Source organism: Colias croceus, chromosome 23 (assembly GCF_905220415.1).
Source record: "Colias croceus chromosome 23, ilColCroc2.1".
Lineage (NCBI taxonomy): Eukaryota > Metazoa > Arthropoda > Insecta > Lepidoptera > Pieridae > Colias > Colias croceus.
In genome coordinates this window covers 6,289,436-6,315,867 of record NC_059559.1, presented here as the reverse complement: position 1 = coordinate 6,315,867, position 26,432 = coordinate 6,289,436, and the positions used below count along the sequence as shown (strand labels likewise).

The 26,432-nt window shown below is 36.0% G+C and overlaps 1 protein-coding gene across 2 annotated transcripts in view; it reads left to right on the top strand.

The window, feature by feature from the left end:
• LOC123702370 (Kv channel-interacting protein 1) overlaps positions 1-23,023 on the top strand; it is a 98,487-nt gene extending 75,464 nt beyond the window's left edge. The window contains exons 3-7 of one of the 2 annotated variants that reach the window (XM_045650113.1): positions 6,555-6,624; positions 7,794-7,864; positions 20,070-20,279; positions 21,808-21,965; positions 22,293-23,023. In XM_045650113.1, coding sequence (XP_045506069.1) covers positions 6,555-6,624; positions 7,794-7,864; positions 20,070-20,279; positions 21,808-21,936 — 480 coding nt within the window. In that variant the 3' untranslated portion in view covers positions 21,937-21,965; positions 22,293-23,023. Of the gene's footprint in view, positions 1-6,554; positions 6,625-7,793; positions 7,865-20,069; positions 20,280-21,807; positions 21,966-22,280 lie in introns of both variants that reach the window. The other variant, XM_045650112.1, reaches the window with a different exon arrangement.
• Positions 23,024-26,432: the final 3,409 nt, after the last annotated feature.

Genomic DNA, 26,432 nt, shown 5'->3' with positions numbered 1-26,432 from the left:
GTGGACTATGAGAATGTGATATTGTCGGTAGTGGTAAATGATATGGAAATTGGTGCGACTTTAGAACTGGGTTCAGTCCTCGTAAATTAATTATTAGCAGTTACTCTGCCCCGTAAAGTGTTGTTATTATACGTTGTTAGTATACATCAAGTTATAAGTGCAAGGTGGTTTTGTGTATTCCTGTAAATACACTAAATATGTCACTGGACGACGAATTGATGGCGTGTCATACGATGTTAATTACTAAGTTAGGAGAAAAGTTCTCCAGTCCATACAAAATTATGAGATTATAGACTTTGCGATAACGAGAGGTATCGAATCGAGCCTCAAACTGGAGGCCATGCTCAGTACATATTTGTGTCAAGAACTTCCAAATTCATCTAAGCAGTTGGAAAGTGAGCCAATGAATAAAAATGTATTCCACAAATGTTACTCCTTACTTCCAGTAATTTGCAAGTTGCCTGGCAGAGATTGCTGTGTAGCAATAAGGCCGCATATTGTGCAAAATATTTTTACCTTATAAGTTTGTACTAGATTTTCTTACATTGTTTTGTACAATAAAGTATTGTAAAAAAAATAAATACTCCGTATATTTTTATTTTTGTTTTATTTTATTATTTTTACCTATTTATTTCCTCGGTTGTTACATAATTCCGTATAGTTAATCTAAGTATTACACAAAAGTTTCATAACACACATTCACACCACACTTTAATAGCTCAATAATAGCTCTGTGTTTGACATAGCAAGGCGTGTATGTCATATTGTACATTGGAAGCTCCGCGCTTCGTGTAGTTGTGGGTAGCGCTTGCGCTCCTTGTGATCACAGTACATGGCAGGCTCCGCGCTGCATGTAGTTCCAGATGTTGTGGGTAGCATTGCGCTCCTTGTGATCACAGTACATTGGAAGCTTCGCGCTTCGTGTAGTTCCAGTTGTTGTGGGTAGCTTTAAGCTCCTTGTAGTCACAGTACATATGAGGCTCCGCGCTGTATGTAGTTCCAGATTTTGTGCGAAGCATTGCGCTTCATGTGACTACAGTACATGTCAGGCTCCGCGCTGCATGTAGTTCCAGTATTTGTTCAGAGCTCTACATTTACAATATAATACACACACACCAGTACATGGCAAGCTCCGCGCTGCATGTAGTTCCAGATGTTATGGGTAGCATTGCGCTCCTTGTGATCACAGTACATGGCAGGCTCCGCGCTGCATGTAGTTCCAGATGTTGTGGGTAGCATTGCGCTCCTTGTGATCACAGTACATTGGAAGCTTCGCGCTTCGTGTAGTTCCAGTTGTTGTGGGTAGCTTTAAGCTCCTTGTAGTCACAGTACATGACAGGCTCCGCGCTGTATGTAGTTCCAGATTTTGTGCGAAGCATTGCGCTTCATGTGACTACAGTACATGTCAGGCTCCGCGCTGCATGTAGTTCCAGTATTTGTTCAGAGCTCTACACTTACAATATACCTAATACACACACACACACAATACATTCAAAGCTTCGTCTTTAGGCGACAGTAGCTCCGTTGTTGATATCACCGATGATGACGATGATGAGTAATAATTTGTGAGTCGGTGTGAAAAGTTACAAACCGTGAAGGGAATAGAGTTTGAATACAACAAATGAAATAGCAACGCAGTAAGTAATCTCGCAAAATTACTAGTCGAATGTTCGCGCGAGAACGCGCTCGTTGTCAGAATGGCCGTGTGAGAGAATTATAACATAGTAGTTGTTATGTGGCTATACCTTCCTATTATAATGAACTCTATGGTGTGACAACATAGTGTTGATATTCAATTGATATGAAATGCATGGGGTGTCGGGCCATGCTATGGTTTATTTCCTTGAGTCAGTAGCTCGATGATATAGTCTCGGTACTACCATCGACCGCGCAAGGTGTGCGCACTGAGTCATTATTTAATATTATTTCACATATCTACCTAACTATAATTAATTATGGATAGTTATTTAAATTCTCTGACATATATATATCTAATATATAAAAATCAATGCCACTTTTCGTTGTAATTCCATAACTCGAGAACGGCTGAACCGATTTCGATAATTCTTTTTTTATTATATTCCTTGAAGTACGAGGATGGTTCTTATGTAGAGAAAACGTTAATATGTACCACGGGCGAAGCCGGGGCGGACCGCTAGTATATATATATTTGAAAATACATATAAAATAACATAATAAATAAATAAATAAATGTATATTATACAACGCAACTAGGCTTGTTTGACGAATTCGTTTATCAAGTGTGCTTTATATTTATATCTGAAAGCATTTTTTGACACTGACTCGGCGGCGGAAGATTGTTCCAGCACTTCGTTGCGTTGTATACAAAACTACCTCTAAAAGCAGTTGTATGGAACTTTGGCATAACTAGCATGTACGTGGACCCTCTTGTGAAGTGCGAACCTTTTCTGTCTCTCATCCACCTCAGCTTACAGTAAAGGTATTTAGGCATCTGGGATGTTACCACTTCAAAAAGCATGACAGCGAAGTGAAGGCGTCTGCGTCGTTCCATGTTGAGCGTTTTTGCCTTGATCAGATACGGCGTAACGTGATCTCTCGAAGGTATGTCCCAACAGAAACGAGCGCAGGCGTTCTGGACGCGCTGTATTGCAGTCTTAGTTTTTTCAAGCAATCTTGTACCGTACATGGTGTCCGCGAAATTGAATTTCGAGAGTATAAGTGCCTCGCACAGCCTTGAACGTAAGGGTGCGGTAATGTAGGATTTTATACGATACAACAGCTTTAATCTATAGAAACAGTTTGAAATGGTGGTATGAATGTGTTTCTCGAACCTCAAATTTTCATCGAACACGATCCCAAGATTGCGAGCTTCCCTAACGCGTTCAATCAACTGCCCCTCTACACTGATAAGCGGATTATGTTTCGCCACTTTTTCAACCAAAATCGGTGTTCCCAATAACATAAATTTGGTCTTCGCAGGATTAATAACCAGAGAGTTTTTCTCCGACCATTTTGAAATACGCTGAAGGTCTGAATTTAATTCGGCAATAGCTTCAACAGTTCGAGATGGATGAAAAGATATATATAATTGTATATCATCTGCGTATGAATGGTACCGGCAATATCTTATTTCACGCGTAATATCCGTACTATACAGAATGAAAAGTAGGGGACCCAGGATGGAGCCTTGCGGAACTCCTCTGGTCACGCTACTTTGCCTGGAATATGCATTTGAACCATCTTCCTTGCGGATGACTACAGTTTGAGTACGTTTGTTGAGATAACTACTGAACCAGCTTATTGTTTCCTTACTAAACCCATAGTACGACATCTTGGATAGAAGAAGCGGAACATTGATGGTGTCAAAAGCTCTAGTGTAATCAAGGAATACAACAGCAGTACTCATGCCCGTGTCTTGCGCCTTCAGGATGTTATCTACAACTTCAGTTAGTGCAGAGGCAACACCACGTCCCTTCCTGAACCCTGACTGCAAATCGGATAATACTCCATTTTGCTCTAAGAACTGGGTTAACTGATTGTGTACTATCCTCTCTATCACTTTCGAGAGACACGGAAGTACACTGATCGGCCTCAGATCTTTTGAGGTCAATGGATTGTCATTCTTAGGTATAGGATGTACCAGTGCACTTTGCCAAAGTTCAGGAAACTGATGCGTACGGAAGGACGTGTTTATGATATGCGTGATAACTGGCAGGATTTTGGAGGAAGTAAGTTTTAACATATCTAAGGACATGTCATCGACTCCAACTGCTTGAGACTTCAAGGTTTGTAAGGCTTTAAGTACCGTGTTTTCATTTACAGATTTTAATGAGAAGGTGGCGTTACAGTACCGGTGAAATTCGTAATAAGTCAACGTCGATAGGTCAGATTTGTTGTTGCCAGGAACATTAAGAAAGTCACAGTTTAATTTATCGGGATCATTGAAATGCGATGGTAACTTATTATCCTGTTTAGCTTTAATTACGACTTGTTCCTTAATGTGCTTCCACAATTTAGGCGGGTTATTGATATTACTATTAACATAATTGTCAAAGTATGATTGCTTTTCTCTATGCAGAGCCTGGCTGACGATACTTTTTAGTTCTTTGTAATATGCCTTATGTTTACCCTCTTTACTTCTTCTGGCAGTAACTTGCGCTTCGTCTCGAGTTTTTATCATCAATTTAATGGTATCAGTAATCCATGGATAAAGCTTGTGTTTTACATATTTCACTTTTCGAGGAGCATGATGATCAAAAATTATTTGGATGTATATTGTAAGAATCTTTACCATCTCGTCGACATTATTCATTTCCATAATTGTGTGCCACCTTACTTCTTCTAGGGTCGCTTCAAAACTCTCCATGTCAATATCTTTCAGAGACCTGTACGTTATCCATCTAGGGATATATTTGTCCTTGGGTATATTTAATGTACAAGAAACAAATGCATGACTGCTCAGGGCGCTGACATGCTCAACGACAACGTGCGATGCTGCAATGTTCGTGCATATCAAATCCAGCAACGTCTCGCTTTTATCCGTGAAGTGTGTTGGTTCAGATATAAGTTGAGTGAGATTCATCGTATGCAAAAAACTAAGTTTGGAGAAAGAAACGTGTTGCTTATTTAAAAAGTTAATATTAAAATCCCCTAAGAGCACTATATTGTCGGACCACATGAAGGAACCAAGAGATTCGATCAGGGCATCCATAAATATCTGAACATCGAGCCAAGGAGGTCTATATGCTGTTCCCAATACAACCGTTTTACCCTGAACTGTGGTTTTCACCCACATTTGCTCGACTTGCAAGGTTATAGGATGTTGCAATGTTTTAACTACCATACCCTCCTTCACGTAAAATCCAACACCGCCTCCGCGATTACGGATACTTCTCGAGCGTGGTATATGTCGCAGCCTATAGCCGGGAACAAGGGGCGCACGACCCTCTTCACCCTCGCGGAGCCAGGTCTCGTTGACCGCCAATATATCCACCCGAAGTCGGTCCAGTGCGACGACAAACTCGTCATGATGGGTTCCAAGAGAGCCAGGATTGATGAAACCAACCTTTAATTTATTTTTAATACTGAATGTGACTAATAATTATTGAATCCATAATAAAGTTTAAACTATGGACAAGGTAAATGAATAACACTATATTATGTATAATACTATTAATACTGTTTGGGATAATAATAATAATTTGTGACACTAGCAGTCCGTCCCGGCTTCGCCCGTGGTACCTACATGTTTACGTTTTCTCTCCATAAGAACCATCCTAGTACTTCAAGGAATATCAAGAAAATAAAGAATTAACGAAATCATTTCAGCTGTTCTCGACAGTTGCACTTAATATTATAGATAGTTAAAATGAGATGTATACAAAATAGCATAGCATTCTGTTTTTTTTTATGTACATATACAATACTATCTGTTCCCCGCGGTTTCACCCGCATTGCTCCGCTACAGTTGGTCTTAGCGTGATGATACAATATAGCCTATTATAACCTTTCTCGATAAATGGGTTATCTAACACCGAAAGAATTTTTCAAAGCGGACCAGTAGTTTCTGAGATTAGCGCGTTCAAACAAACAATTCACCTTTATAATATTAAGTATAGATTTATAAACAAATAAATAAATCATCTCGCTAAGACCAATAGGAGCGGAGCACTGCGCCTGCGGGTAAAACGCGGGGCACAGCTAGTAAAAAAAACAAGCTGTCTGACCCTGAATTTCTGAGACTTAAGAGGGCTTATTCAATTTAACGCAAGTCAAAATCTCCGCGATCTATTACGATAGATCGCGGCTTGCGCTATCCTTTTACTATGAACAGCATAAGTCCACAGGAGAGCGCCGAGCAACATGTCCTCTCTCTGGAAAGGCTCGCTGCCGACTGATTTTAATCGGGTCGCGCGCAGTGTTTTATAGTACTTTAAAAAAAATTGTAGAAAAATAATAGAGGTATCTTAGTTGATTTTTTAAATTTTATCTTATAAGTAAGACGTTCTTTTATTGCAATATGTAAAAATTATATTAAACTAAGTCAAATATCTTGGTGAAAATAATCATTTTGTCGACTATAATTTCTAAAAAAATTCACATTGTTCGGATTTTAATTTCGTAAGTTAGGAGTCCAAAATAAAAAAATCTTTTAACTAACTATTTTAATAAGGATTTTTTCAGTTAGTTAAAAAAAATTGTGTGTTAGATCTGTCAGCGATTTCAGATATTTTTAGCTTCGAAATTGACACTAAAAGCGAAATCAAGTAATCATCGGCTCAGTTATCTTGATGGTATTCACAAATACTGTATTAATTGAAAAAAACTCTTAACTAACTATATAGACAATAAAATTTCCTAAAATTATTAGTAATTCATATGTTTGTAAGATAAGTGGTTGATGGACAATCTGGTTTGAAAAATCACATATTTGAGCCAAACAGCGCACGGACCGCGTACACGGCCTTAATTTTCACAGTATATTTTCTCCTTTATTTTTCTTCAAAGTGCAAAATGCTTGAAAAAAAACTTTTAATTTGTATAAATTATAAATAAATAAACTTTAATTCCAGGAATGTCCCGAAGGTGTGGTGCACGAAGAGTCCTTCAAAGATATATACGCGAAATTCTTTCCACACGGCAGTGAGTTTTCTATCTTTCTTATATCTTTGTTAAGGCCTATTCAGATTAAAGCGGTAGCGGATACCGCTGTAGTTTGAATAGGCCTTAAAAACATTAATTGAAATCATTGATATACATATGGAGACGACACCGCCTACATCACATGTTCCGCTCAACATACGCCATAATATTATGGCTCATTTTTTATTTGTGTTAAAGTGAAACGCATCAAATATGCCTTCGTGTGTTACGATATTGCACAAATAATACAAATAATACGGATAAGTGCAAAAGAATACTATTCATCGGTAAGTACCTAACTATAATAATTTTTATGAATTGATAATAATTTTTAAAATTTAGTTAGAGCAAAAAAATGGCGCAAAGATTTTGTTTGTGGTGTCTTCTCCATACGTACTAATATTATCTCAATGATTGTAATACTACTTATTAACTGTAAAACAAAGTAGGTATTGACTTGCAGTAGACTGCCTGCTAAAATGACAGATATTCTAAGTCGTTTATTTTGTCTTGTTTTAAATAATCTCCTAAATTAATATACTTCGATTTTAACAGGATTTTCTGTCTCATGTTAAAAAATAAAAATAAAATTTTAAAGTTTATCTGAATTTGAGTGAATAATCGAAAAGTATTATTATAAAATGCGACAAACAAAACAATAGAAGAGTAGATATTATGTAATATAATATTACATTAGCAAAAAGTCACTTTATTTCTAGAAAGAATCCATACAATTACAAGTTACAATCTTAAATATATTTATAGTTGTTAAGTTCGTTAGATTTAACTATGTACTAGTGCAGACGGCCTCCTTGGTACAGTGGTTGACGCGTGAGCGTAGAACCGAATGGTCCTGGGTTCGATTCCCGATGGAGACAAAGGAAAAATATGTCTCAGTCTGGCAGGACACAGAAGGCTGATCACCTACTTGTCCCTAAAGAAAATCGATCAGTGAAACAGATGTATAATGCATCTGCCCCTTACTCCACTAGGGGACACGGGACTTCACTGTAATACAAATCGTATATTAAAATCCGTTAAAATTTTAAATTTAAAAACGTACAATCAAGAATATACTTCGTTGAAATTTAATATGTATTTAAAATTAAAATGCGTAACATCCAGGATATATTTAAATGAAATTTAAATTTATTTTTATACTTTTTCAGATTCAGCGTTATACGCCCATTATGTCTTTAAAGCCTTTGATGTTAACTGCAGCGGGGCTATAAGTTTCAGGGTAAGTTAATTATTTGATTATTAACTATTTATCAAATTCACATTAATAGACTACTACAATCTGAATACAAAAAGTACAGGTAGACTCGGTAAATTTTGGTCATATATTTTTGTACGGCATTCTTATAGATCTATTAAAAATAATAAGAAACCGCTTAGTGCCGTACAAAAATGGTGGTCCACAAAGTCGGAATTTTTATTTAATTTCCGAGAGTTACCGGGGGTAAATTTGGTCATTTGACCATGTAGGGCATCTGTGTCATACTATTTCTATACTGCTTTTAATCCATTATTCCGCAACGCCGTACAAAAATCATGGGGACAAGGGGAAAAAACCACTCCAGGGGGTCATTTGACACAACACGAAATAAATTTATTTTATGCATAGATAATATTTTTTCATGTGCCGTACATTTTCGTTGGTTCAAAGGGGAAAAATCTGAAAAAAAACGCACGAACCGATTTCCACGGTTTTGCATTCGTTGGAATTTGGAAAGGTCTCTGGCTCCGTGAGGTTTGTAGCAAAGAAAATTCAGGAAACATTTCAACAGAAAAGCGGGAAAACCGGGAAAATCATTTTTCACATACAGCGCCTTATATTGTAACATTTCGTTTGGTGTTTAAACTATGAAAGTGGTATTTAAATATAAGGTGTTTATAAGGAGTTCGGCGAACTCCGTTTTCTCCGGCTGTTTTGTCATATTATACAAGTAAAAAATAAATCTCTGGTAGGTTACGACGCTCTCAGCACTTTATTGTCGTTTCGCTGAAACATAATCTTTTGCTTCCCTCGGGAATATCATAGTACCAGTACAGTAACTTATTATTTATTAGCTATCCGAGCGCAGCATCGTACATTTCGTAACAAATTATATACTAAGACCACCAAGCCAATCGGTCAATCAAAATACTGAAAAAATAAATAATATCATATAAGTAGTCTTAATTGAATAATTATTATAATTAACTGAATAATTTTAATCAATAAATTCATATAACTGAAAATATTTTATTTTTAATTTTATGATAACTTTTATAACATAGGACTAACGATATTTTTGATAGAATAAGATGTAAGAATATTATATTCAATTTTAACACAGAATTTTAATATTTATACGTTTTGAAGGGAAACCAGAGTAAATTTTAATATTTAAATATTTAAAAATGTGTATCATAATGTCAATTATTAGAATGTCATTTCTGTCACATCACACAGATTAAAAATTCCTTTTCCCGCGCTATTTACTATCCGTGGTTGCAGGTGACAATTTGCGGCGACATTCCCGGCCGACCGAATTATAATACCTCCAATGCAAACCACAGGGAATGGCGATTATTACGAAATTTGCACTGAAATATTTCAATATAACACTCTGGAATATTTCGAGAAAATATTCACACGTGCAAATTAAGAATTAACTCATAATATTGGTTAATTTTATTTTGAACTAGCTTACCGCCCGCGGCTTCGCCCGCTTTATCTAAAACCTAATCTATACTAATATTATAACGCTGAAGAGTTTGTTTGTTTGTTTGAACGCTCTAATCTCGGGAACTTCAGCCCCCCTAGCCAAGTGGTTTTCTGTTAGCGTAGCGTTCAATAGAATAGACTACGAATGTATGAGATTGACGTAAGCTGTAGATAAACGTATCTACAAGCTGTTGATAAACGTATCTACAGCTTACGTCAATCTCATACATTCGTAGTCTATTCTATTGAACGCTACGCTAACAGAAAGCCACTTGGCTAGGGGGGCTGGTCCAATTTGAAAAATTATTTCGGTGTTAGATAGCTAATTTATCGAGGAAGGTTATAAGCTATATACCTATCATTCCGCTACGACCAACAGGAGTGGAGCCACGGGGGTGAAACCACGCGGAGAAGCTATTAAATTATATACTAAAAACTTCTTCTTGAATCACTCTATCTATTAAAAGAACCGCACCAAAATCGGTTGTATAGTTTTAAGGATATACGCATAAAAAGGGACATAAGGACAGTATAGTATGTAGTGATGATTATAACTAATAACATCTATCACTTTCCCTGGCGCTCTGCACTTCTTTCGTAGGTATTATGGGTTAGTAATGTACCTCTCTTTTAGACTTAGTTTCAAGACTTATAACACCTCTCAATTCGAGTGTATACAGGTGACAATTTACAATTTACTTATATTAATTGGAGTTTTAAACTGTAACTTTACATAAACAAGATAATTTCTAACACTTTACAATAGGGGTCACAACCCTCACTTACATTTGGGGTTACAAATCTCCAACTTTCCTATGTAGTACGTACTTTATATTTTATAGATAAGATTGCAGTTTTCCTCATTCGTAACATAATATAATGTTCTTGTTTTGATCCAGAACGGTCTTTGGGAAACAAACATCGTCTTGACCTACTTATGTTAGCGTATACTTGTATTATACCCAATGTTTTATTGCCTTCGCAAACTTTGGGAATAACAATGTGAACTTCATCTACATATTTGTTATAGTTTTTTTATCTGTATCTTGAATAGATATATGTTTGACAAAACTACTTTACTGGAGTAATTTTTTATATTCATTTTGGTCTAAGAGGAGGCATAAAATCTATTGACGAAAAAAGGGAATTCATAATAATACGATGTTCTTGGCCCAATTATATTTATTGAATAAAATTTATTCTACTTATTTAAGGTCATAATAATAAACTTACCTAAATGAAAATAGAATTATAATAATATTACGTCAGCTCTTAGTCTAGCTCTAATAATAAAGAGGGTAACTTGGATTAACACATAGGATAGGTTTTATCCCGGAAATCCCACGGGAACAGAAACTATGCGGGTTTTTCTTTGAAAACACGGGCGAAGCCGCGATGTAGCAGAAATGATGGTGTTATGTATTAATTTATACTTTTTTAGTCGTATCGTTCGTAATAGATACTGAAAATATAGTTTAAGAGACAGTGTATATTATATTTCAATGTGTTTTTTTTTGTAATTATATAAATATTTAATTTATAAAATAAACTAATTGTATATAAATGTTAGCGCGTTTAATTTAAAGATAAAATTATATTTTAAAAGTAAATCAATTGATTAACTTCATTAATTATTTTAACAATAACCAATTGGATAAAAGTATTAACAATCATTTAATTATCGAGTAATAATAATATTTCATGTCGTATTCAAAATAACGATCAAAACAACACAAATAACACCTGCGCTGACTCACACTGTCACACCACTCGAATAGTTGTTTTGATATAAATAACGGTCGTCTGCAGTTGCAAGTCATTCTTGTCTTGACTTTGGTCGAGTAAAGATGTCTAAGAAATATTATATCAGTATTTAATTACGTAATACAACCACGCTCTAACATCAGAAGCAGAGGACGAACCAGCCCTTTACTTGGAATCCTGGCAGGCTGGCACAAATTCTTCCATCATACTATGTGACATTGTGCAACTGTCACTGTCACCATCATGACAGTATACCACTGTGGACTTCAACCTTCGAAAAAATTGAATTGAATTGACTTCAAGTAGGTAAACAAGGATGAAGGAACTCGCACAATGCGTGTTTTCTTGTGTGTTGTGTGAAGTAAATTTTTGTGGTGTGGAATATTGTAACGGTAATGTAGTTCATCAATATTAATGTGATGTGCAATCCGGGCGGTTGTCCAGGATATTTGAGCCTTTAATTGTGGTAAGCGAACGACGTGCTTATGTCGCAAATAATAAGTTTTTGATCCCAGGGAATTTGAATCCAATGTGGTGTCTTCGATGGCGCCCAGTGTAAGCTATTGTGGTGGTAAATTATTATTTTTCTGTATTTTGACAATTGAAAAACGCTTCTAAGCGAAGTCCAGTTGAATAAATCAATATTTGAGTTTGAGTTCATCATGTGGATGAGATGGTGTTCTATAAGGTCAGTTTGGCCGAGCGGTTATGTTTGTGTTATAAAACATTGTGTTTTGACATCACGAGATAAATTACCGTACTCATTTCAAATGAACGTACGAGGACGTTATTGTTTTACTTTGGCCAAGCCGGATATAACTTGTGTTTTAACTTTTAATTATGTTCCAGGACTATGGTTATCACTTGAGAGATGAGATACATAAGCCGCTGTTCGCAGCTGGAAAAACTCGTTGAGCTATCGAATACTATGCAAATATCAAATCACAATAATACTCCACAATAATTGCTATGAAGCGAAAAGTACAAGCAATTGCTAAACTGCTATTGTGTCCTATGTACGTGTAAGAATAGTACCAAAGCAGAATTTAGATGACCGTGTTAGCGGTAATGGAAACTAATTATGATAATCGACTGCCACTTGTCTGTACGGGTCTTCTGTGACTTAGTCTGACAATTGGGCAGATAATAATACAAATCGACCGCCACTTGTCTGTACGGGTCTTCTGTGACTTAGTCTGACAACTGGGCAGATAATAATACAATCGAATGCCACTTGTCTGTACGGGTCTTCTGTGACTTAGTCTGACAACTGGGCACATAATAATACAATTGAATGCCATTTGTCCGTACGGGTCTTCTGTGACTTAGTCTTACAACTGGGCAGATAATAATACAATCGAATGCCACTTGTCTGTACGGGTCTTCTGTGACTTAGTCTGACAACTGGGCACATAATAATACAATTGAATGCCATTTGTCCGTACGGGTCTTCTGTGACTTAGTCTTACAACTGGGCAGATAATAATACAATCGAATGCCACTTGTCTGTACGGGTCTTCTGTGACTTAGTCTTACAACTGGGCAGATAATAATACAATCGAATGCCATTTGTCTGCACGGATTGTTACAACCGGGCGGGAAATAATAATAACCTGATTGTCACTTGTCTGACAACTGGACAAAGAAACAAATAATTTGAATACTTAAAACAAGTCTGAATGTCACCAGCGCGTGTGATATCATTGATATTTTGAGTTTTGAATTAACGCTCAGAGCACGAGCTTTTTTCAGAATGGCCGTGTTAGCGCGTTTAATTTAAAGATAAAATTATATTTTAAAAGTAAATCAATTGATTAACTTCATTAATTATTTTAACAATAACCAATTGGATAAAAGTATTAACAATCATTTAATTATCGAGTAATAATAATATTTCATGTCGTATTCAAAATAACGATCAAAACAACACAAATAACACCTGCGCTGACTCACACTGTCACACCACTCGAATAGTTGTTTTGATATAAATAACGGTCGTCTGCAGTTGCAAGTCATTCTTGTCTTGACTTTGGTCGAGTAAAGATGTCTAAGAAATATTATATCAGTATTTAATTACGTAATACAACCACGCTCTAACATAAATGTATCAGACTGCAATCACACACAGCATGTCACAGAATTGCGTTGATGATACCTAAATTGACTTTAGTCAAACTGCTAAATGTGACAAAAAACTTCTCACTAAAAAGGGAAATAATTCATTCTGTACAATGAGGTACAAGGGCTTCATACATAACATAGTATGCCATAGACCTCCACGTCAATAATCATCAAATATGAGAAAATATGTTTGCCCAGAAAAATAAAAACGTAACTTGCGACGGGACGCACCTGCCACGCAATATAGCCTTAGCCTTCATAGCATCTTGGTTGTAAAAATGCAAAAGTTTTTGCTAAAAATGCCTCTTACTGATATATTATGTATGATGTTGTATAGTTTATAAAATGTGAACAAATGGTGAAAATAAAATTTGCAGCTTAACTACACACTTCTTTATTGTTCAAGTTTTCACAAAAAAATCAACGTTTTAATTATGGCTAGGCTATATATAGACTGATCCCCTCCGCGTGGCTGGCTGGTAGGCATGGCGGCTGGTTGGAGGGGAGGTCAACATGGCGGCTTGGCTTGACGGGGGTGACAGGCGACGTCACGTCCGTTACACTCGGCCATCCTGAAACAGTTGTTCCCACGGGAACAACAAAAATAATTAGCTCTCTAATAAATCAATAAGATCTTCAGTTTCCATTTGCTCATCCGAACTGCTAGCACTATCAGAAACTGTAACAATACTTTTATACGGCCTCAACGAATCCGCAGCTACTAACCCACTAAAACTCTTATACCCACGTAAACCCTTTATACTTCTAATTTGGTACCTATCATTGCCCAATACTTTCGTTATTACATAAGGACCGGAATACAAGTCGTCAAGTTTAGTGTTAACTTTGGATGCTGAACAAGTGGGTGCTTGACGCCATAGCACAAAATCACCCTTCTTATATATGTGAGCGGGTTTTCGTTTCCTATCGAAGTTACGTTTCATTCTAGCGCTCGCTTTTAGTATCCTATCTGTTGCTTTCTTACGACGCGACTCTATTGGTTCAGAAACACGCCCAGGTACCGAAACGTCACATACTGGTCTACCTGCCCGAGCGAACATCAAATCATAAGGCTTATAACCGGTTGTGTTATTAACTGTGTTGTTAATTCCCCAAATTATATCGGGCAAAGAATTAGCCCAGTTAATAGAGGCTTCGCTGGGGTCTGTGGCGCGTAATGCATCTAATATTGTCCTATTTGTACGTTCCACCTGACCGTTAGCGCGTGGACAAGCAATAGCATTAAGAGTACTTATGTCTAAATTGTTTATCGTTCGAAAATTTCTTAAAGTTTCTACTTGTGAACGCTTTTCCGTGATCGGTGACTATGTGATCAGGGAAGGAAAACAAACTAAATATTTTTCGCAGAATCCTTATAGTTTCGATCGAGTTGACTGTACGCGTAGGCTCAGCTATTACGAACTTAGAAAAACCGTCTGTCATAACGAGCATATATTGATATCCCTTCTTTGTCCTAGTAAAAGGGCCTATGTGATCAATATGTACCATCCTCATAGGTTCAGAGGGCTTAGGAATTGGATGGAGTTTACCTTCTATTTTGCCGTAACCGCCTTTGCCGTATGCACAATGAAGACATGCATTCACATATTTTTTGATAAATCGCGTCATTTTAGGAAACCAAAATTCATTTTTAATTAATTCGGTAGCGCGATTTAATCCTACGTGACCGATGTTATCATGATGCATTTGCATTATCTTCCACCTAGCTGAATTCGGAACCACTAGCCTATTGCCGTTCAAAGTTTTACGATAAAGCCTATTATCAATAATTTCGTAATTATTTTTTATTTCTGCTCCACCGGTGTTATTTTTTAATTGACTAACGATCGCGCTCAACTTATCATCCTGACATTGCACCGTATAAAACCAATCCGCTACTTCGAGACGATTCACGTTCATAGTGTCTACCGGATGTCTACTTAAGGCATCTACATGTTTCATTCGTTCCCCCGGCCTATACTCTACGCTTATATCGTAATCTTGTATAGAAAGCCACCACCTTGCGATTCGTGGTATAATGTCACGTTTAGTAAGCGTAGCGCGGACTGCTGTACAATCAGTAACGATCTTAACCTTTTTTCCTACTATATATACGCGAAAACGACGCAAAGATTCTACAACGGCAAGAGTTTCCAGTTCATAACTATGATACATGCTTTCCTCTTTACTTGTCACCCTACTAAAATATAAAACGGGTCGCAACGTACCATCAATCTGTTTTTGTAGAAGTATACCGGCTATTCCTAATTTACACGCGTCAGTATGTATTTCCGTAGAAAGCACAGGATCGTACAAAGCTAACACAGGCTCGGAACACAAACACTTTTTTAATTGTTCGAAACTATTGTTTTGATCACTACTCCATATCCACGAAGCTTTCTTTTTAGTTAAATCGGTTAAAGGGCGGGCAATGACGGCAAAATTGTAAATAAACTTACGAAAATAACTACACAACCCGATAAATTGACGCACACTATGAACATTGGTCGGTGTTGGAAAACGAGACACCGCTAATAACTTTGAATCGCCCGGTTGAATACCCTTAGCCGATATTTTATGACCTAAATACGTTATTTCACTTTGCAAGAATGAACACTTACTCATGTTTAATTTTAAATTTTCTACTTCAAGTTTGACAAGTACCGCTTGCAAAATATCTAAGCCTGACATAACGTCATTCGAGGGTAAGAGTAAATCGTCCAGAAATGCCAAAATTTCACGTTTACCATGTTTGTTTTTAACATTATTATTTTCAGTTCTACCTACAGATTCAACTATTTTATTTATCAACCGCATAAAAACAGATGGCGCGTTTGCTAAACCGAATGGAATACGAGTGTACTCGAAATGACCCTGAGGTGTTATGAATGCAGTTTTGTGTGTATCTTCATTACTAACACGTAATTGATGATAGCCTTGAGCCATATCTAAACTCGTAAAATATTTGTGGCCCGCTAATTTCGAAACCTGATCGTCTATGTTTGGCAATGGAAATCTATCTTTTACGGTAATAGCATTTAAGGCACGGTAATCAACACACATCCTACTGTCACCGTTTTTCTTTTTGACTAAAATGACCGGAGATGCATAACTAGATTCAGACTCTTTGATAATGCCGGCATCTAATAATTCACTTACTTTAGACTGAACTACTGCTTGTTCGCTATGCGATAATCGATAAGGCTGGCGGTAAATAGGCTGATCACTAGTAAGCTTTATTTTCATTTGCACTAAATCTGTGCACCCTAGATCTTTTGTACCATTAGCAAAACAATGTTTATATTGTATTAATAAACTGATAAGATCTGAATGTTGCTTATTATTTAACGGACCTATTTTTATGTCGTTTAATTTTACACCTCCTATACATAAGTCAGTAGTTGAGGATTGACCTACATTATTAGCATTATAATCGGCAAATCTATGGCAAGCAAGGGTAAGTACCTGGCTATTTGGCTGTAGTGGAGACTCCTGGCAGCTTTCAGCCCTGGTTAGGACCTCTCCCGGCGGCCACACGATAACCTCGCAGCCCATGTTGATGACTTTGATGTACCCGTCTTCACCAGTGAGCAGGGTGGATGGGAGAGAGTAGGCCACTCCCTGCAGCTCATGATGCCGAGGTGGTGTAACCACATCGTTGCCGACCTTATTTCCGAGAACCCGCACTTGAATGATGGAAGAGCCAGGTGGAAGTCTCTCTTCGTTAACTGTGACGACTTTAAAGCGATCATGGTCTTCGATAGCCTCAATATCACATATGGGATCTTGAGTACGATTAAATTCGACAAGGCCTTTGCTAACTGTCAATGTCATACCTTCGCTGTTGATGACAGGCTGGCCGATTAAAAGATTAACATCGGCCATTTTGATGCTAGACAAGTAGGCGTGGCATTTCATGGTTATACCGTCAATTTCTAATTGAAATTCGACTTCTCCACGACTCGTTGAGAGTCCACCGGAGAATCCTTTTAAAGTGACACTTGTTGGTTTGACATCCAATGACAATGCGTTCGATACTTGATCGTTTAAAACGTTAACTTGACTGCCGGTATCAATGTATGCTTTCACGTGGATGCCATTCACTTTAACGACCTTTTTGTATATTTCATTATAAGGGCGTAGTACATTTACTTCTTTTATGTTGTCGGTTGAGATAGATCTTCTATTGTCCGTGGCAATTGTAGAACAACGTGAAGCAATGTGTCCCCTATTTCCACATTTATAACATGTACGTGTGTCAGGTAGGGAGCAATCACGCAGTAAATGACCAGTCTTCTTGCATCTCGGACACGGGTCTGTTTCGACATTGGGCGGCATTAACTTTTTATCCGGGTGAGATGGCCTACTCACCAAATTTTTGTGAAACCTTGTTTCGATAGGTAAAGTACGGTAGTCGTCAAGTGCACATAAAAATCCTTCGTAAAGCTCTCCTGGCGTTTGGCATTGGAAGGCTCGAGCGTTAGGTTGTAGCGGTAGTGGCAGACCACGAATGATACAGGAAACGCTGGCGCTATCGGATAACTTGCACCGGAAGCACATGGCGATTTTATCTTGATAGTATTTTGTCATCGTCTCTGTAGGTTGCTTCTTCCTTTGTAGTAATTCTTCAAGCATGTTTCCATAATCGCGATATCGAGGAAATGCTCGCAATAGCATATCCTTCCATTGTTCCCACGTGTAATCGTAGTTCTCTAGACGATTGTACCACTTCTTTGCTTGACCTCGCAGCTTATCTTGTAGGTAAAATGATTTAGTTGTATCGTCCCATCCATTTATTTCCCCAATTTGGTCAATTTTACGAATCCATGCTTGTACCGTGCATTCCTCACTATCAGGGTCAAATTCCGGGATTAAAGATGCAGCACGATGGACTTTTGACTTATTTGGAGCTTGGGGGTCATCTTCCAGGTTGCGTAAAGCTTTTACTACTTCTTTTTCCAGCAGATTCTTGAGCAGCTTCCGTGCAGGCGGTGAAGAAGTACCCTCATCTTCCTCCGACATTGATTCGTCAGGAGGTCGACAAACTTGTGGTCGATGTCGTTTCATCCCACTTCTGATTGTGAACAAATGGTGAAAATAAAATTTGCAGCTTAACTACACACTTCTTTATTGTTCAAGTTTTCACAAAAAAATCAACGTTTTAATTATGGCTAGGCTATATATAGACTGATCCCCTCCGCGTGGCTGGCTGGTAGGCATGGCGGCTGGTTGGAGGGGAGGTCAACATGGCGGCTTGGCTTGACGGGGGTGACAGGCGACGTCACGTCCGTTACAAAAAGGTATGCTCTTATTTAGATTTTTTTTGCCTCCATGTTAAGGTCGTTTGAAATAAGAGTTTTAAAGCCAAAAATATATAGCCTATAGGCAAGAATTAAAAATAAAACAGTTGAATTTTTAAGAGTAGGAATATCCCCACACCATAATAAGTTTAATAACATTTTGAGAAATACTTAATTTTGCGAAATCATCCGCGGGTGAAATCGCGTGTACAGCTAGCCTTCTATACATAAATAACTTCTATATATAATATTATATAATAAAAATAAATCCAAATGTGTTGCTAAACGTATCTAAAACTAATTCATGTAGGGGCAATAGGACACAACAACGTGCCGGGGAAGCTAGTGATTAATAAAAACACCAATCATTCGACACGATACACGTCAAATTCACAGCAATTCACACCCTTGTCACAACATTCTGGCGGGCCGCCAAGCCCGTAATAGCCTAGGTATTCAGTCTAGACTGTGGAGCACTAGATTGCTATTTTTGTAGGCTCGGATACGCGGGCACTTGTAGTTAAGTGGAGATTGTTAATTGGGAGTAGATTGCAATCTTAATTATGTGGGAGAAATGATACATTAAAAAAAGTGTCATCAACGTTTATATGTTGAAAGTCAAACTCAATATAGTTATCTACTTTTTTTAACTCTTATAACTTATGACTTGTTTTTTGTTTGAACGCGCTTATCTCAGGAACTAATGGACTTGATATAAAAAATTATTTCACTGTTGGATTTGTACGTGATCCCTGACTGCTATAGACTTAGAGCATCTCTAAGGCTATATATTTAATTACCACGAATAAAGCCGGGCTGATTGCTAGTATTCAATATTTTGAAAATAATATAGTTAGAGATCTTGTCAGAACTCCACCACAATTGAGTATCCTACAGACTTCCTACTGAAAAACGCTTAAATCTTAACGATCGATAGACAAATTGATTAATCATAAATATATTTAATTTGTTTTCTCGATACGTTGCCCCAGACAGACACGCATATAAGCTCATATACATGTCCATTTAATTAAAACAACCCTGTTCGTCGAGGATTGATAAAAAACAATCCAGTGACCGCTCGTGAGCTCACCCCCGACAAATTATTAGCTGTCAGATTTTGCATTTTACACAGCCACTCACAAAAATAACGGTATGCGTAAATGTGTGTATAAAGCCCATTTGTTCAACATTGACGTCATTTGGTTCATTTGAGCACGTTTGAGATTTGAGCGTGATTTTGCATTCGGGGAATTTTTTACGTAGGGTGAAGAGGGACACTTTTAAATAAAATATTAGGTATTATGTATTTTGGTATTAGATCGTTATCGCAATTCGCATATCATGGTTGTTTCTGTGATAAATCAATTTTCCCCACGAGACACACCTTTTCACGAGACAGACTTAATTCTTTTCGAAAATAGACTTATCCAATACTTTTTATATACATATACCAACAACTACACTGATTATATTATTATTATAGTATTTCTAGCGAAGTTTTAAAAAAAGTTTTTTAAAATTAAGAAACCTACAACCCCTTTCAGGAACTCCTCGTAACCCTATCTACGCTGCTACGCGGCTCAGTCTACGAGCGTCTACGCTGGGCGTTCCGGCTCTACGACGTAGACGGTGACGGTGCTATCACCAGGCAGGAGCTCGGTGAAGTCGTTGTGGCGGTCCATGAACTGCTGGGCCGGAGAGCACCGCCTGGATCACCGGCTTCTAGGATAGATGACGCTAAGGCTAATGAACAGGTACTAGAATCTATACTAATATTATAAAGCTGAAGAGTTTGTTTGTTTGTTTGAACGCGCTAATCGCAAAAACTACTGGTCCGATTTGAAAAATTCTTTCGGGGTTAGATAGCCCATTCATTGAGGAAGGCTATAGGCTATATATTATCATCACGCTAAGACCAACAAAGCAGTGGTGGCTCAGTGGTGAGACCTCGGACTTCAAATCGATAAGTCCGTGGTTCGAGACCAGGCGAGCGCGCAGGAAATAAATTGATTTTTCAATTTATCTGCGCATGTTGTAACATCACCACTGCTCGAACGGTGAAGGAAAACATCGTGAGGAAACCGACATGTCGAAGACGCACTTGGCCAGCGTGGTGGATTATGGCCTGTACCCTCATAGGAGGCCCGTGTCCCAGCAGTGGTAACGTATATGGGCTGATGATGATGATGATGATGATGAAGACCAATAGGAGCGGAGCAATGTGGGTGAAACCGCGGAGCGCAGCTAGTAGTTTGATATTTAGTTTTATAGCATTCTTATATTATAAATGCGAAAATTTGTATAAAAACAGAAAAATTGCTGAACCGATTTGAGATTTGGCACACACATAGAGGGTAACTTAGAATAACACATAATTTTTACGGAACGGGAACTATGCGAGTTTTTCTTCGAAAACGCGGGCAAAGCCGCGGACGGAAAGCTAGTGCTTTATAAATTTAATTAAAATTTCCTAGCTGTATACTCGCTGTGCCCTGCGGCTACACCCGAGGACATAAAAAAAGTTTATGTGTTATTCTGGTACATAAGCTACATCACGGATAAGTATCATCAAAATTCGAACAGTGGATTAGGCGTGAAAGAAGAACAAACACATACATTCATCCTCACAAACTTTCACGTTTATAATATTAGTAAGATGAGATAAGATATCATCCGTGAAACAGGTGACCTTTTACATTCCTGGACAGGTGACGCCATCTAGTTTCCGATTGAGTAAATTAAAATCATATCAGACTCAACCGGACTTGTTCTAGAAGCGCTTTTGAATAGTCAAAATTAAGACAAAAATACACTGTTTTGGAAATAAATTTTTAACATTATGATTTTAATCAGTCCATATTTGTTGCCTTGCAGAGATGCAAGTGAAGCCTCATGAGAGTTTAATTCATAATCCAATACTGTAGAGTGTTCAAAAATTCAGATAAGAAGATGTATCAAATATCATTGAAGTGTTCCTTTTTCTTCTTGTGTATTATTCTTAGAATATCTATACAATTATGTGTTATTATCTGTTATTACTGGACAAAACTTTGGTTCATTAATTTTATTAAGCTATTGCATAGCTCCTATCGCGGGCTTTGAGCGTGGGGACCGAATCGAGAAATTCCGTAACGAGTAGGTGTGGCTTGAAGACATGCTATGCAATAGCTTTACCGCGGCAGTCCCCGAGTGCCACACGTCGTCTTTTGTTTCTGGTTTGCTCAGGATTGTTTCCTCCACCATTTGCAAAATGATAATCATTACTACCTACTCCTTTTACAGGTTGACCGCGTGTTCAGGAAGCTGGACTTGAACCAAGATGGCGTGATCACCATAGAGGAGTTCCTAGAGTCGTGCCTGAAGGATGACGTCATCACTCGCTCGCTCCAAATGTTCGATACAGGACTATGACGTCAGAGTGATACAGCGCGCGAAACTAGGTAATTATTAATATGAGTGAAATTTTTTATAGCCACTGAAACTTAAAACAATTTTTCTTTTGAAGTGAAACTTCTTTATCGGGGCTGGAAAAAAATCTAGAGTAACATTTTTTCGTTACGCGTGACATTTTTCCGTTACGCGCCATCTTTTTCTTATCCCTACCACGCGTAATTCGACGTATTTCTGTAAGTTGCACATAGTAAATTATTTTTTGAAAAATAAGGTCATAAAGAAGTTTCACTTCTTCCGTGTTTACACTAGTACACGCACACATTTTTTTTTTTATTTTAATACTATAAAACTAATCTAAACAGCCCGTCCCCCAGGCTGGTCCGCAAGCGGGCCCCGCGGCGCTGCTGCTGCCGCGGCGGTGCGCTGCGATCCCTCGCCGCCGCGTGCCGAGCTCAAGCACCACACTATATAGCTCTAGTTGAGCGGTTTTATGTGAGAGTACTGCGACCGAAGATTAAGAGCGTTTTGATTTTTCAGTTCTAGTCATGTTAGTCATGGAGGGTCATGGGGATTTTTACCATCTTGTTAATTGGCAATATGACTTGAGATTAAATGTGGATATAACAAATGGGGTTATTATGAAGGTGCTCTGGAGCCTCGCTGCCACGTGCCAAGCTCAAGCACCACATTATAGCTCTAGTTGAGCGGTTCTATGTACTGCGACCGAAGATCAAGAGCGTTTTGATTTTCCAGTTTTAGTCGTCGGGGGTCAGGGGGGTTGTGAACATCTTGTAACTAATTTGCAATATGACTTGATATTGAATATTGATATTGAATGGGGTCCTGTTTCTTGTTGGGGGTTGAAGCAACGAGCGTTATGACTAACTTGTAACTTATCGGCTATATAAGTCAATATAAAAAAGTGCTTCTATGGGAGGGTTTAGTTAGTAATTGGTTTAGTTACTATAGACCGCATCTAGTCAGAGACCCCTCTTGATTATAAATATATTTTGCAAAGTCAAGAGGCTCGTGACACCCTCGAACTCAAAACCATCAATACAATTTTATCATATTTACTTACATCTTTACTTACAACTTTGTACTATACGAGGTCGTGGGAGTTCATGGCCTCTATAGTACCACAGAATAACAACTCCTATGTCCACCTATTGTATGAGGGTTAGCAATACTGATGACTCTCTGGTTTAATAAAAAGAACACGTGAAATTATTTTTAGGATTTATGAAGAAGAATTTCTAAAATAAAATATGCCCTTCCTAATTGGAAAATGAACAAAAGTTAGAAACTTGAAACATACAGAAATGTACTAAATTAACATTATCCTGCTTAAATCGTGTTAAAGTTTTAATAAAAATAGATAATACAATTTGATACTTAACTATTTCATTATTTGATTTTACTACAATCCAATCTACTACCGCACGGCACCTGTGTTTAATTTTCACATTTTTTTCGTGTATATCTATAAATTGCTCCAAAAGTATTATTTTTGACAAGGTTTAGGATATTACATTCAAAAATAAATAAAAATAAGTAATTCCACTGTGTTTCCTGAAGCCACTTTTTTTTCGATTAATAAATCGAAAAAAATATTTTTTTTAAAGAAATGTAATCTTCAATAGAACTTTCTCATAAACTCTAACCTCTTGTACCTACAAAATTGATATTTTTTTTGCTTATTTATTACTATCTTTAATGCAAAACTCAATCAATAACGTTACAACTTACAGTCCTTTTGCTTTAAGAGACGAACATACTAACTTACTAAACGTTGAGCAACTGTACGGATTTTGTACATTTTTATTAAAGTAATAATAATATTATTTTAAGCAAACTGCGTGTTGCATTTTTGTAAAATTAATTAAATAAAAAAATCCTAAATTTCTTTAAATATGTACCGAGACAACAGGGTATAGGTTTTTTTGATAAATGCTTAAACATATACACAAAAAACGTCATTTTTACGCTTATCTGCGGTTTATTTTTTTTTAACTCATAATATAAAATTTAATAAGTTTTTTCTTATATTAAATACACGATTAACTCCTAACTACTAGTCTAGACTAATAAAAATAAAAATATTTCTAGAAACAACTCTATTTCTTTGCAGATAATTTATTTCATCTGAATAAAAAAAAAACTATTATAAATTTTTTTTCATCGATTTCTTACAGCACTGACCTACCTCAATAGTGACGTCACCAAATATTTATTTATATCTTTGTAAATAAAGATTATTGTTTATTGCTATTTGCTACTGAAAAAATTTAAAATGAAAAAGAAATAATTAATGAAGATTTGTTTTCACAAAAAACAATTAAAACTGTATTTCAATTATATATCAATGAAAACAATATAAATATCTATTGTCTAAAGCAGAAGTTCCCAAACTGTGTGTGTGTGGCGCCCGGGCGTCTCTGCCTAACTTAATTTCTATTCTTGTATTGTAAAAAACCTATATCGACTGATTCCTTTTCGAATAGCTAGGTTGGGTGGGTAGGGTGCCGTGACAAAAAATTTATCATGAAACTGTGCCGCGAGCTGAAAAAGATTGGGAACCCCTGATCTAAAGTATTTTACGGAAAATTATTTTGATACCTACTATAGTTATTTTCTTCAAATTAAGTATAATGCTATTTAGTTATCTGTGCTATTAGTGTCAAAATAAAAAAAAGCTCTTGGTAAAAATTGTGGTAAAAATGGTATGTTCTTACCTACTTTGTACTATTGTTTATTACTTATTAATATACATAAATCATAATATGGATTTTCATCATTTTGAAAACTATATTAATAAAATGTTTTTGCACTAAAATATATCAAATCTATTCTATTCTAGTTTTTTTAAAGTCAAAAATATATTGTTAATAAATTAATAAAAATTGTGTTCCTAATTAAATTTAATATTTATTTACATTCTTGTTATTCTTTTTATATAGTTTATAAAGATTCCTGTAATACGTTTATTCAATGATTCTGAACAAAATAATTGTAGAAATATTTTCGAATATTAACTGTACTATTATTTCATTTTACGCTAATATTATATTTACGTAATAATAAAAAAACTTTTTAACGCATAAATAATAAAATGATTAAATCCGTTTGATATTTTTTAATATTTATGTTACCGGCCAAACCCGATTTCAGGACAAACTAGTTTGACCTAGGCTAAACTAGTCTGTCCTGAAATCGGACCTAATAATTCTTGATTATCTGTTAGTATATTTTATCTATTTCAAAATAAATATTTGTATTATTTAATAATTATTATATTATCATATTAAAAGCAATCTTTTAACGCATGCAATTAAATTCATATCATACTTTAAGTTATCATAAGTTATATTATTTAAATTATTTTATGAAGCCTTGTATATAATTAAGTTTTTTAGATAATAGATTTAGTAATGCTGTCCGTTATTTATAATTTAAAAGTGTTAGATAAGTATATTAAAAATACATATATTTTCATGCTGTTTATTTTTAACATGTAATATTGACAGAACATTAAAATTCGCAATAATTCGTTTTTTTAAGTATTATATATAAAATAAAAATAATGTTATATATTATAATATACATTATTATAAAATTATAGTATTACCTATCTTATGAAATTCGAATTCTACTTAATATGATGTGCCGTTGACTATTACGGACTAAAAGGTAAAAAAAATTGTCATTTTTGTAATGTCCAAAGCTAAGTACCTATTTCGTCGAAATTAAAAAAAAAGTTTTTGGCGGGAAATATTGACAGATTTCGAATAGAAATGGAATTCCAAAAAGTAAAAAATCGTTCAGAAATAGATGAACAATAATTAATCGCAAGCTGTTCTTAGATTTTCTCATGTATTGGATTAGTTAGTGCTATAGAAAATTGCGAAAAATATAGTTTTTGTTTGAAGTATTAATAAAAAAAATAGAAATCATTCTATCCCGCTTTCTCATGTCAATTTTCACCAGGATAGAACGAGATGACATATAAAAATTGATTTTACAAGATATGTATAAAAATAGCTAGCAAAAGCAGTTGTTTTTCCTAAAGTTGGATTAGTTTTAGATATAAATAGACTAAACATATGATATTAAACTATTTCATAGCTGTAGTATAACTTTTAGTTCTAAACTTTCATATTAAAAATGGTGTGTTTGAAAAAAGAGCAAAATTGTCTATTCCAAGCTCTAATGCGGTGATTAACCTTTACCTTATATTACATTTTTTTTTTCAAATTGAATTTTTTTTTTTCAAATATTTAAAAAATTTTGGGCTATTGGCATTTGGCATAGACAATATGACATATTAAAGGTTTTATAGCTATAATATTAATATTCTTATTCATTATTTTCAGTCTACAATAATTATTTTACAAATAAATTTTTGAAACTATAAATTTTATGTTACGCCATTTTTAATATTGGCAACAGAATCTAGCATATAATTATTAAATTCGATGAGCTAATAATGTTCCATGTTTTGACATAATTATTAT